Source organism: Liolophura sinensis, chromosome 6 (genome assembly GCF_032854445.1).
Source record: "Liolophura sinensis isolate JHLJ2023 chromosome 6, CUHK_Ljap_v2, whole genome shotgun sequence".
Lineage (NCBI taxonomy): Eukaryota > Metazoa > Mollusca > Polyplacophora > Chitonida > Chitonidae > Liolophura > Liolophura sinensis.
In genome coordinates this window covers 71,417,567-71,431,436 of record NC_088300.1, presented here as the reverse complement: position 1 = coordinate 71,431,436, position 13,870 = coordinate 71,417,567, and the positions used below count along the sequence as shown (strand labels likewise).

Sequence of the window (13,870 nt, the reverse complement as noted above, 5' to 3'; positions counted from 1 at the left end):
ACTGTAATACTATATATACAAACCATTTGCCAACTTTGCCAAAGCTTCACTGTTTATACATAAGCAGATGTAAACTCTCCTGCTGTTAATAATTAAACAATCAGCATAAAATTTGGTTAAGTAGATACATGTATTTAAGAAGTTAATACTGTTCTACTAAGTCACTTAGACCGGACACACCTACTTTTCTCCGCTGATTGAAATATATTTGACACTTATCTTTTTGCATATACACAGACAAACTTTTGTTTCAAACTTCTTTTAAATTTTTATGTCTTATATTATAGCATACGCTTAAACCTTAAGTATTACAAAGGCCGAAATAGCTCATGGCACAGAGTTGCACGTGAAGGAACCAATGTAGCCTATTCAAAATAAATCCATACCTTGAGAAAGTTTAGTTCAATTTAATATACTCATTTATACTCCTGATTTCCCGTGACAAGTCGAGGGATACGGTACCAATAGTGTCTCCTCCATACCTCAATACACTCATTTATACTCCTATATGTAGAATACTTAAACTGCTGGTGACAAGTGGAGAGATACGCTTCCAATAGTGTCTCCTCCATACCTCTGGAAAATAACGTAATCAACCGACACTCACATTCTACTCTGCTTACATAATGTGTTCACAGTTTTTTATTTACAATACCGTTTGATAAGAAAGAAGATTGGGGCGTGAACGGACTAAAGTACTCATACAACAGCGAGTGAAACTGGAATGATGGATTGGCCTTGCCACAACTGAGCCACTGTGATCACACCATTCTGACTGAAATAGGGTGTACAGGTACATGGGGTCTACACAGCTGTAGTTCCAAGTTACGCTTCACCTAACTCGATAAAAGACATTTAATATCTGCAGCACTGAGTAATTCCAGGCAACAAACCTTTCTGGCTGTTGTAATCTGGATATAAGCTATGTAAACAGGCAGTGCACCTAGGCTTCATTTAACAAACAGTCTTGTACCATGTGAGGGGACAGATCTTACAGTGCCATTTCATTACAGGTACATGTAAGGCCATGCGGCAAACATGGTCATGCAAACTAGGCCCAGGTCTTCATATTACTTTTTCAAATAACAGGTGAATATCACTATTACTTGCTCAAAGATACGTAATGTATAAGCTAGACTTCAGGGAATGACACAGACTTTTAAAGTGTCACTTCAAAGATAAAGAAATAGTATATTTATTAAAATCACACCAAAGCAATTGTTAAACAGAAGCAGTTTTCCACCTGCAGGTTGCTGACAGACCATCCCACGTGCCGCCTAAGAGGAAGCCAGTAAGAGCTGGGCTTAAATTCACAGTGAGTGCTGGACATCAGCTACGGAGATACCTGGTATGACCCACGCATAAACTCCTTCAACCATTGCACATGTACATGGTACACAGTACATATACCTGTGCACAGGTAAAATCATAATCAGTCCATTTGTCACCAATGTGGTGTAAAATTGTACATTACAGGTATCATACCCACCCACCACACCCCAAAATACACACATGCACACCCTGCTCTGCATTTCTGCTTTGGGTTGCATGCCTGTAGATATGTTTCATAGTCAGGGTGTTACGCATTGACTACATAGTTATTGCCCAACATAGAAAATAATTCATAAGCTTTGAATACTGAACGTCTGAAACATGATACTATCCTGATCTATTTCTGTCCTGTTCTTAACTCCTTGCACTAGTCAGTGATTGTGTAGTGAGGCCTTCAGTCTGGTAACCACACCCCAGGAACTTCATCTGTGGGTAACACCCACAGGTCATTCATCAGGGACAGTAAATAAAAGGAGTGAATCTAGGCACACCCCAGTACATTCCTCAGTCCCTGTAGTATGTGGAATCAGTGGGAATGTGGGGGCAGGGAGTTCAATGCAAACAGCAAATAATTCAGAATTAAGAACAGGAAATTAATTAAGAAAGGAAATATGACTCGTCCGCTCCAAAAATTCTCTCCCTCACTGTGCCACTTGAAATCAAGATCATGTCACAATGTACACGTAGGATGACAGTATAACATGTACATGTAAGTCAATTATGCATCCGTGCATCTATGTACAATATACACATGTAAGTACAATATGAGTCTGTAAGTACAATATGCACATGTAAGTGCATGTAATAAAATGTCTGAATGTACCAGTAATTACAAAATGTCAAACTTTTCTATTAAAATAACACAACTAAGCCAAAACTCAAGCCGAAAATCAATATATTGAGGAATAAAAAATTTCTTATATTTCAAGAATTCCCAACGAAGTACATATATGAACATCATATCTACTCTGTACCCACATGATATGAAGAGGCTTTGTGGGTAATTTCTGAACATATTAATTAACAACTTTTTTCTAAAACAAGACCTCAGTCATTTAAAGATGAGCTACACTAAAATTGGTACATGTACAAATGCATACAACATGTTTTTTAACCTGGGCGTGGGCAAATGTTTGTATTCAGTATAGAGAGAAAATAATGTCAGACAATAGTTCTGTATTATTTGTCTCCCGTAAAGAATGTCCCAAAAGCTAAGCAAGACTCAATGGATAACACAGAGGAGTCGTGATTTAAGCCATAAACCAAGTCAACGTGACAGGCTCCACCCAAACTGACGACACACACCCGAAAAAAAACAGACAGAACAGGTCCCTAATGATAATAATTGACTAGTAGCTCCAGCATCAAGCATTCTAAAGGTTAAGGTACACTACCGACACAAAGATAAGGGTCAAATCAATAGATGTACAGGTTCAACAGTCAGGTGAATCACGTCAATGAACAACACAAAAATGCACTGGTCACTAGTTCATTCATCATGTCTCTAAACTTCAAGTGTATAATGACTGTCTTTCAACTTGAAGCTAAGGTGCATGGAAACAAAATAATCCAGTCAGCATTTTATTTACGAAAAAGGAGAGAATTTCAATGCTTTCCTTTTTAATGAGATGCGTCGCTTAGGCATTCCAGATCTTGTACAATGTCATATATTATGGAACAGATCCTGCCACTTAAATCTGCTAATTATTTCATATTATCTACATCTATGTAGGACACAGCTTAGGCAACACGCTTTTTGATTGGCTGACTTACCTCTTCTGGTGGCCGTGAATGTGGCCAGATGATCCACTTCGTACACAGGTTCGTGACCTTTGTAGACATCATGGCGGCCATCGAGGCTAGAGCGATCTGAAAAAATCAAATTCAGCCATTGAAGATTTTTCTACAAACTTGGAAATAATATATACACACGTGTATGTTAAAATAACATGTTGTTTTAAAAGACAATCATAACTCGTCCAGAGCTGACGAATCAAAAAGGCCAATGGAGGAGACTTTTCTTCAACACAGATAAAACTAATTCAGATACATGCGGGTTCACATCACATACCACTCAAATACTCTGCCCCTAACATACACCTGTATGTAGAACAGGTGATAAGCTGTCAACAATAAGCTGAAATAGGTTTGCTGGCAAACAGATCTGCTATCATCACCATTTAGGTGTTTTGATACTGAAACCTTGGCTCCATCTCAACAGAGGCTGAATGTAACATACACTTGAACCGGTTATTAAAATCCTTGGTAGCAAAAACACATCCCAAAAACATTTGAGCAGAAATTTACTCATTCCACGGTTTTAGCTGCTACATGTAATCCAGGTATGGCAGAAATACCAATGCTGTATTCCCCATAATCTACAAGAAATGATCACAAGAGCTTGGGGAAGACAAGCTTGATCAAACGTCAGTCAGCTTCTTGTAGTTATAAACAAAACTAACAAGATTTCCTGGAATTCGGTTGGTAAATCCATTCATGATGTGTGCTGGATGCCCTTCTGGCTTGTGGCCGCAGATACTGTTTGGCCGTTGGCATCTCAGAGACACGCTGAGTTGCTGTCTATGTTAAGCGCTTAGCTCTCTGTAAATCACGCCTCATGCAATGGCACGGCTGTGATTTGCAGAATAATCTACTCCTTATACTTACACGTATATATATTTACCACAGCTATTTTACTTGTCAGTCTTAAAGAATCCAGTTACTCTCAAGTCATGGAATTGACCTCTGGAGCAAATTCCGCTTCGGTGACTCCAAAGTCAGTCAAGTGTGGCAGGCAAAACAGAAAGCTGGCTCAGAGTGTCTCTCTCGGTTCTTATTTTATCGCAGCTAGCACCCTGTCAGTAAGCAAGAAAGCACAGTCGGCTGGTGCTTACACGAGTAATTCCACTCTCCAACAAAAAACTGTGCTTTCTTCTTCTCTGAGTGATCAGTGGTTCAAGGAAACAGTCAATGGCAATCCCTACGCTCGCCTTTATGGAAGAATGTAGCTACTGGACAGAACGCCAATCACAACAAACTCAATACCTCCATTTAGTAGCTCTTGAAAACGAACACATCAGGTGTGAATATAGACGACAGTGTATTGATCGCCTCGCTATGCTTCAAGGAAGAATTCCCAGCCTGCATTTGGCTTGCAGTCAACTCCCTTAGGCAAAATATTCAATAATATTTTATAACTGTTCACAGATGTCAATTATTCGAAACAGCTACATGTATGGATCATTATTTGGCTGTCTAGATGTATCACACAACCATAGCAACTAGAACAACATTGGTGATTCCTACTTAACTGGGTCCAAAGCTGGGCAATGACACGTTTCAACATATGCATGTACCTACATCGAAAGTAACTATCTATTACATTAGTCCACAGCAAAATAGTCCTGGGCAATAGGTGCAGGGTAATTATGAGTCAATCTCAACTTTGAAATATCTGCCCTCATTCTCCAATCCTTTCATGTACACATATATAACAAGTCAAGTTTAGACATATATACCGTATCTATTCTTTAAGGATTTTTTTTATCATATTACAAGACAGGATTCCGAAGACAAATATCATCTCAGAATCTTTACAAATTTACTCAAAACACAAACGCCTAAGAAATTGCTTAGATATGCATGAATACTGAATATTTGCTATACTGAGGATGCACTGAAAGATTGGATGCACATTTATTGAAGAAATTATTCAGACCATCAAGAGGATAGAACAAAACATTACAGGTACTTCATCTGCAGTGTGCTTGTTACCAATTCACCCAAACACAGTACATGTACCTAGGTATATCAAAACACATTACCTTAGTTGTAACAAAACTAAATACCAGTATTAAATCTAAACATTTAAAGATATGTAAAACTTTTCATTTAAGGAAGTTAAACATAACTATAAATGCATGTTCTGTTGCAATTATAGTATGAAACTTCGTCAAATGTTTGGCCATAACATATCAAATGAAAACTCTTTTGAAACCATCAGGAACATAGCCCTTGAATTTTTAGAACTGCAGACTATGCAAATACTGAGTGTACACATACACACCACACCTAGATTTGTTAGGCTATCTGTTGTATTATCCACCTGTAAAACTTACTACCTGTGCACGCATGCCAGAAGTCCAGTATTCTCACAGCGGTGGACACGAGGTCAAACCGAGGGGAAATTGTCTGGATTTACATTTACACGTATCTGACTAAGAGATTAACAGAATAGGATATATATATACACACACACACACACATACACACTCTTGATTTGGCTAAAGTATTGTGATAACAAAATTAATGATTGGACTCTGTACTAATTAAAGATTTTAAAAACCCAAAGCAAATAGCCAGTGGAACTGAAAGGTGTGAAAAACCTTTACCACTCACAAATCTTGTTTCAGTATGTTTTTGTTTTTGCCTGAATTGTACAAAAATATGGATGGTCTAACCACTACAGTATCCTGGTGCTGTCCTGGGTTGTTAGAAGATGCTTACCAATGAAGACGGGATACAGCAAAAAATAGTCAACATTCAAAATGCATAGATGCTAATGAACAGTTTGTAGTAAACACTGTTAACCTCGAGTCCACAATGCTGTACAAAGCACTCACAGAAATGCACAGGGTGTACACATGAACGCAGTGTTTTCTGTTTCCGACTTGCTGATGTGTTCATAAATCTACCTTCATTGTGGCCACTTAACCTTCGCTCTGATTTATACAGCGACACATCCATGTCCAAATTGAGGGGTGGATCACTGTCCAATCCAACACATTTGATTTGATTTATTTATTAGACTGGCATTTTGCGGCATACAAGAATATTTCACTTATGGCGGGAAGAAAGCAGGCAGAGCGTGGGAAAACCCAAAACCATCCGCAGGTTGCTGAAAGACCTTCCCACGTAAGCCCACATGAGCTAGACTGGAACTCACAGCGACCGTATTGGTGAGAGGCTCCTGGGTCATTATGCTGCGCTAGCGCACTAACCAACTCAGCCCTGGAGGTCCCAACATTTGATTTCAATATGTACTGTAGACTATGTCTATATACACCAGCATAGAAAGTGTCAAGGAAACATTAGGATATAAGGATACATGTATACCTATCAGTGCTCACCTTTTGATGCGAGTCTCACATTTTTTCATTGAAAATAATGCTTTTAATTAAATTTATAATTAAAAATCACGTTCTCACAGTCACACAATTAAATGTTTTTGGTGGGCTTTTTGTATGTAGTATCAGGTTTTCATCTCTCATAATAACTACATAACAACATGTATATACATGTACTTAGCAGCAAAAGCTTTGAAAGTACAGCCAAAAATGTACAAAGCTACTTTTTGCTGGGGACTGCGCCTCCCTACACTCATAATCACTTACATGTAACTATTTTGGCTAGGTTTTGCTATTTATGAAAATATATCCCAAAAGATAATTTTTGGTGGTTTGAAACAGGTGTATGACATGTATGAGCCACAGCCATGTGAAAAGAGAAATTGGACAAAACTACCAAATCTCAATTGAATACTGAGGTTGAAACAGTGTATGGCAACCATCAAGGTGGAGAGGAAATCTGGACACATGGTCAGGAAACAGGTTCAAGATCATTACCAGACTACGGAAATTATGCAAAATTTCAGCCCTAAGAAGGGCTGATGTATTGCTGAAATGGACAGGTTTCTACTGGTGCAGATGTCCAGAGAACACAGTGGCTTTGAGTGATTACGTGTCAGTGATTATGCATCCAACAAGCTTCATTGTAGGGACATTTCTCTATTGCGAACTACCCTATGATTTCATGTGCATGACTAAGTAGATAAACACAAAGCATCATAGTGCTGGGTCAGAGAGGCAAGCTGTGATCAATTCTAAACTAATAACCAGGTCATGCAAATCAATAACAGCACAATGGATCAGGCAAAATGGACTGCAGGCCATAACAGGAACAGTGTCTGGCTGACAACTGGCTCCAGATTAAATTAACACCTGTCTATAGGGCGACTGTGCTCCAGACCAAGATGAGCCCTGTTTAACCCAATTGGATAATCATACTTGAGTGCTAGACAATGAATACAAACTGGTACCTATACATAACAGGTTACACAATGCATACAGCTCAATAACAGCACATGTAATTTAAGTAGACAAGTCCTATTTCTTCCATAGCCCAAACTAAAACCAGCTTAGCCTGGTCATAAATACATGCAAATATCTACCAGGAATAATTTTTGGTTTTGTCAGAGTGATGTATGTTGTATATGCCCGACTGGCATTTCAGGGGTCTTGTGAGTTTACGTAGATATCGGCAAGAAAGCTGGGGGCTCATGCAAACTACCACAGCTAAAAGACGTGACTGTATGTTAGTTACCAATGGCAGACGTGTAATCAATCTAGCAACAACTTTAAATAACGTCTTTTATTTACATTAGTTCGCTAGAGTTCCCACCTGTCTCACAGATATCTGCGAGACCCTGAAACACTAGTTAGGCTTATTCACGAGAGATCTCTTACAGACCGGTATCAAAGTGATGACAATAACAAAAAATGACATACTTAAATAATACAATCACTGGACCCATAGTACATTACCTCAACCCTCATCATAAATTTGAATACTTGAACAACATTGTCTCAAGAGTTTGAAAATATATTGCTAGCTGTCTCATGTCACATTTATAATCTTACTACAGACAGAAAAAACCTGGCTGCTGGGATTATGCCAAAAACATTGCCAAGGCCAAGAAAAAAATTTGAAATTTATGACAAAGCCAAGTCTTAGTTTAAGTTTAGATGGCAGCAGATATAGAGTTTCTGACAATATATGGAGCACCACTTGAAACATACTTGAACTGTCTGTATGTGTCAAGCATTCCATACGTTATTTAGTCGGCCTAAATTTGATTCCTTAAACCATTTTTTAGAGGAACTTGATTTCACATGCAACAAGGAAGAACATCTAAATGTAACAGACTAAAACTGTTATCCACAACAAAATCTTTGTAAATATGCATTACATCAATGAAATTTTGACCTCTGATTCTACAGAAGATAAAAGTTTTGGACATTCAAACTTTAGTTCAAAACGGCTTTGTTAAACTGGCCCAAGGATCTGTGCTACTTAGTGCTTGTCCATAACTCTTTCTAAGCTGACTTATTTACCAGCACTAATTTGTTACCTGTTACGTGGTCAGTCCAATTAAAGCGGTCGTTCTGGGAGCTATAGCCATTCCTCTGGGGCTTGGCATACAAGTCACTATGAAAAAAAGAAAACAAAGATGATTCAAACAAAGATTATTCAGGCACTGGTTAACCAGTATAAATGAAGCTAACATACTGACTGATTTAACAGATTTAACGCTTACAAGCATCTTGAGTTACGGTACATTACTAAGCACATTTTGCCGGATTCTCAGAGATCTACTGACCTAAGACAGTTGATTGAAGGTTTGAATGGATTTATTTATTTATCTGAATGTTGTTTTACCCTGTACTCAAAAAGATTTCACATATATACTGGCGGCCAGCATTATGGTGGGAGGAAATCTGGCAGAACCCAACGGAAACGCACAACCATCCACAGCTTGGTGGCAGACCTTTCTACGTACCACCAGAGAGGAAACCAGCAAAAGCCAGACAAACTCACAGTGATCGCATTGGCTCCTATGTGTAGAGTGATATTCTACGAGGAAAATGGAAGTTTCGGCCACAAAAGTAACACCAGTATGGTACAACATCAACATTAGGTTATTTATCATACTTTAGGTGGCAAAACTACATGTAATCATGTACTGAAACTTTTTTATTTAAAAAAAAAAAAAAAAAAAACAAACAGTCCTGTTACAATAAGAATGTGATGGCTTCAAAATGTTTGGGTGAAATATAGACCTTCACCAGGTTTACTTAAAAGAAACCGGATATGATGTGTATTAAAGGGACGTAACTCACTTGAAGTATTCTTCTCTCCTGTCATCGTTTCTTCGGTATGCATCATAGCTGATGAAGATAAAAACACACCAATAAAAACCAGTGTATACCAGGAGAAGATTTAATCTGTTTTGACCATAAGTTTAATATGAATAACCAGATCCTATTAAACAAAATTGCTCACCTGTATCAAATTATGAAAAGCTTGAGCATCACCTTTCTACTTCAAAGAAACCACTATCAATTTCTATAATAAACTTCACTCTGAGGAATCCACATGAGATTTGGGGCCTTTGTCACAATGTGCATCAGGCATGTCAGGATGTCTCATTGTGATGCCCACATAAATAACTTCATTATTCACAATGCTTACAGAAGAACATAGGATTGTGGGTCTTTTACTGTATAATCCATAATATATTTTCATATATCTATATCTATACCTACAATTAGTGTAAGAGTTACTTCATATTTTCACATTATGTTTAGGTATTTATCAAAATAGGTCATGACAAATATATGAGGTTGACTACACTTCAGTCTTTGTATCTTGAGCAAGCTCTGATACTAAGATGACATCAACAGATGAAAAGATGAAATACCCCAAAAGACATGAAGAATAGCAGATACTAGGGCAACCGAATTGCCACAATAAACCACCAGGGTGCTGGCAGCCTCACAGATGACGTCCCTTCAAGTAGGTCATTGGAATAATGTAAAGGTGTCAAGAACACTGGCATGTACAACAGCATTCTTGATCCACCTGAGATCCTTTTTGTTCAGCATAATGGACATGTCAAAAAAAAAAACAAAAAAAAAAAAAAAAAACCCTGCGATAATGCGATTTTGCATTATTATGCGTCGCTACTTTCACTGAAGGTGTTTTAACTTACACAAATTGGTTTGCAAACACATGGGTTTGTTAAAGAGAGATTTGAAATTGGAATAGTTCAGAGATACATCTGTCTGCAGTCAAAAACGTGAAAAGATTCTTAAGGGTTAATAAATAACACAGTTTTAAAATCAAGATGCACATGTAAATGTACATCTAAGTGTCTAGCCCACTGAAGCACAATTCATGAGTGTTTGACTGGCCTCTCCGTCATTACCACACATTTGATTATGTAGACCCAGTAACCGCATACACACTACACAATTCACTTTTAAGTCCTCTGCAAAACACTCCAAAAGCATGTCTCAACATGGTCTAAAGAAACTTTGTATTTTCATATGGGTGCAACAGCCAAAGCTATGACCTTACTGTGGTTTTTTCCACAAAACACACCATGCACAGTCATTTCTCAACAAAGCATTGAAAACCCTCCACAAAAAGACCATACCATAGATACTAATTTGTCTAAGACCATGTTTGACATTATTTTTTCTAGCTTGAGTGTGAGAACTTAGCCAGTCAGAGAACACAGTGCCCTCTGCTCTATCAAACAGACCTAAAGCAACTGCTTATTGTGAATGGCACGTTTTGATTTTTAGGAAATCCTTGCGACCTCAACTGAACAGAAGAAGATGTTCAGAAGGCATGATCCAAAGGTAAGAAATGCCTCAAATCTGTTAGTAACCACATTCTGGCAAGGTTAGAGGTCAGCTGTTTGCACACAATGGAAATGGGTTGAGAAAATATCCCAAATTGGGATCTTACAATGTCCTGTTGACTGAGCAAACATGGACATCTCTGGCATTCATCGGTGTCTGATCACCAGCATCTACATGTACATTAAATCTGATATTGCACTGTTATCATCTATTTTCTATGTACATTAAATCTGATATGACACTATTATCATCTATTTTCTATGTACATTAAATCTGATACTACACTGTTACCATCTATTTTCTTTGTCCATTAAATCTGAAAATGCACCGTTATCATCTATTTTCTATGTGCATTAAATCTGATATGACACTATTATCATCTATTTTCTGTGTACATTATATCTGATATTGCACCGTTATCTATTTTCTATGTACATTAAATCTGATATTGCACTATTATCATCTATTTTTTCTATGTACATTAAATCTGATACTGCACTGTTATCATCTATTTTCTTTGTCCATTAAATCTGATATTGCACTATTATCTTCTATTTTCTAATTTAATAACTATATTAAAAGATATACTAGAGATGCATGAAAATAATGGTATCTGGCCCTCAAATTACAACATGTTGGTACTCATCAAATTGTAACAGCTGAGTCTTTGATTCATGTATATGTGAAGTGTGCATGTGAAAGAAAAAAAAAAGATAAAGTGAAGGCAACTGGACAGTCAAGCTTAAACTGTTGAAGTTGATGCATTTATTGAAAGCTGCAAAATTATATCAAGGTTAAGGAAAATAAAACAGAAAAAGGTTGCCATTCTAGGTCTCTTAAGATTACTTTACTGTTGTTGTAGTAGGTCACTGTTGATTCCAAGACAGATTTACATTCCAGCCTTGATCTTGACAAAAATTACTCAGTTACAAAAATGATTGGGCAAAAAACACTTTGTAACTCTCCATTCATGCTTGATGCATGTGCGTACTGTACAATATATAGATGTATTTATTTATTTGATGATCGTTGTAAAAGCTAAAGAATATTTCACCACAGCTACCTCCTTTAATTATACTGGGAGGAAACAGGGGTCACCCATGCTGCCACACCTCCATGTACCACCAGAGGAAGCCAGCGTGAGCAAGGCTTGAACTCACAGCCACTAAACGGGTGAGAGCCTGCTAGGCCATTGTGCAGAGGTAGCACGCTTATGATAGAAATGAGTCTATGCAGTGTATTAAGCTACCTTGTATGCCTGCGATAAACAATACATACGATATTGATAATGTTTACACTTGTTTTGAAGTGAAATACTCTTGAGTCTGGTGTAAAAACACCAATCACATTAAACAAATCACTTGTTTTGTAAAATAGGTCATGATGGTAATTAGAATTTCTGCTGAGTATTACACAACAGTTAAAATTCAGTAGTTTCAGGCTAAACAGAGAGGTCAACATGCTACATGTTCTATAGGTTAAGTGCTTGTTTATTCCACAGATCAAAGTACAATATTAAATACACCTACATTTACTGTAAGAATGGGCGTTTTCATGACCTTTAGCTCTCATTCAGGTGCAATAAATAACACTCCATATTGGAGGCCTAGAAGTTGATTGTGCTAATTATAAGCACCCATCTGCCTGGCAAGGAAAACGAGCATCACTTACATGTAGCTGTAAGACCAGCGAATACAGCTTAAAAATAAACAAAATCTACATATACAGCTCTACATTAAGAGTAAACAAGACCAGACTTTGTTTATATGATCTTTCTCATTCAGATGCACCAGTAATCCATATTGGATGGCTGGAAACAGAATGTGATATGCTAATTACAAGCACTCATCTGCCTGGTGGGTAAAAAAGTGCAAAATCTGTCAAACTGGTGAATAAAGCTTTAAAAATAAAATAAAGGAAACAAACAGATCTTAAGGAAATGGATTGAAATGTTAAGAAATTATCTATCAGCAATTAAGCTCTTATCCTCAGACCATGAGGTTAGTTCACACACTATCAGTTTATCATTATTCACCTGGGGACATTCGTTAATAAACCTGTTAATCTAATTAAATTGAGACATCAAGAGTCCGTATATGATATGAACCAGATAACGTCAGCCTCACAAAAGCCCTGGCTGTCACTGTACTAGAGAAGTACAACGGGTAAGCTGTTTGGGTAGAAAGTCACAAATATTATAGCCATATGTATATATATATATATATATGTACGTACATGTATATATACAGAAAGAGACTAATGCTTGATAGTGAAAATACACCGAACAAATTCTAGATAATCACCATGTACGTGTAATTGTGTTAAGATTTAACCATAGCTCACTGCCATGTTACTAGTTGATCAATGATATCATCAAGATAAAAGCATAAAGTTTATCAGCTAGTACATACAGTGTATATACGCGCCCCAACAACTTCAGTTTTTACCACACATGTATACATGAAAAAATATTTCTCCAACCTTTCCGCATGTTCAACTGGTGTTGATTTAATTGTATTTTGAGCATTTCTTTGCCCACACCGACAAAAAAAAAATACTTTCTGTGAAAACATGACCACTGCTGACAGACTAACCAAGATACCGCACACACTATCGTCATAATCAAACAATTAAGGTTTATAGACTGTATTCAAAGATGACAATGAACAGGTGAAAAGGCTGGAGAAATAGGGTATCATGCAGACCACAGACAAGTCCATGTAAAGATGTTGAGGAAAAGAGAATACATATCTTTCCTATTCTACAAACGCTTGTACAGCAGCATTCACAAGGTCCGATTATCAAATATGCCCGATGAATCTGACTACATGAGCTGAATGATAATAGAAACTGCGCAATGACAGTCAGTTTTGTAATTTTAGGTAATTAAAGTGCTAAGGATGATGTTAATGCACTTTTTTTTTTTTTTTTTTTTTTTTTGATTGGTGTTTTACGCCGTACTCAAGAATATTTCACTTATACAACGGCGGCCAGCATTATGGTGGGTGGAAACCGGGCACAGCCCGGGGGAAACCCACGACCATCCGCAG

The 13,870-nt window shown here is 37.4% G+C and overlaps 1 protein-coding gene across 6 annotated transcripts in view; it reads right to left on the bottom strand.

Moving 5' to 3' along the window:
• The window catches only part of LOC135466853 (epidermal growth factor receptor kinase substrate 8-like protein 2), a 90,902-nt gene that overhangs the window by 57,893 nt on the left and 19,139 nt on the right, over nt 1–13,870 (bottom strand). For all 6 annotated transcript variants that reach the window (XM_064744596.1, XM_064744602.1, XM_064744597.1 and 3 more), the window contains exons 3-5: nt 9,291–9,338; nt 8,522–8,598; nt 3,106–3,201 (exon numbers count right to left, since the gene is read on the bottom strand). In XM_064744596.1, the coding sequence (XP_064600666.1) occupies nt 3,106–3,201; nt 8,522–8,598; nt 9,291–9,338 (221 nt within the window). The remainder of the gene's footprint in view (nt 1–3,105; nt 3,202–8,521; nt 8,599–9,290; nt 9,339–13,870) is intronic.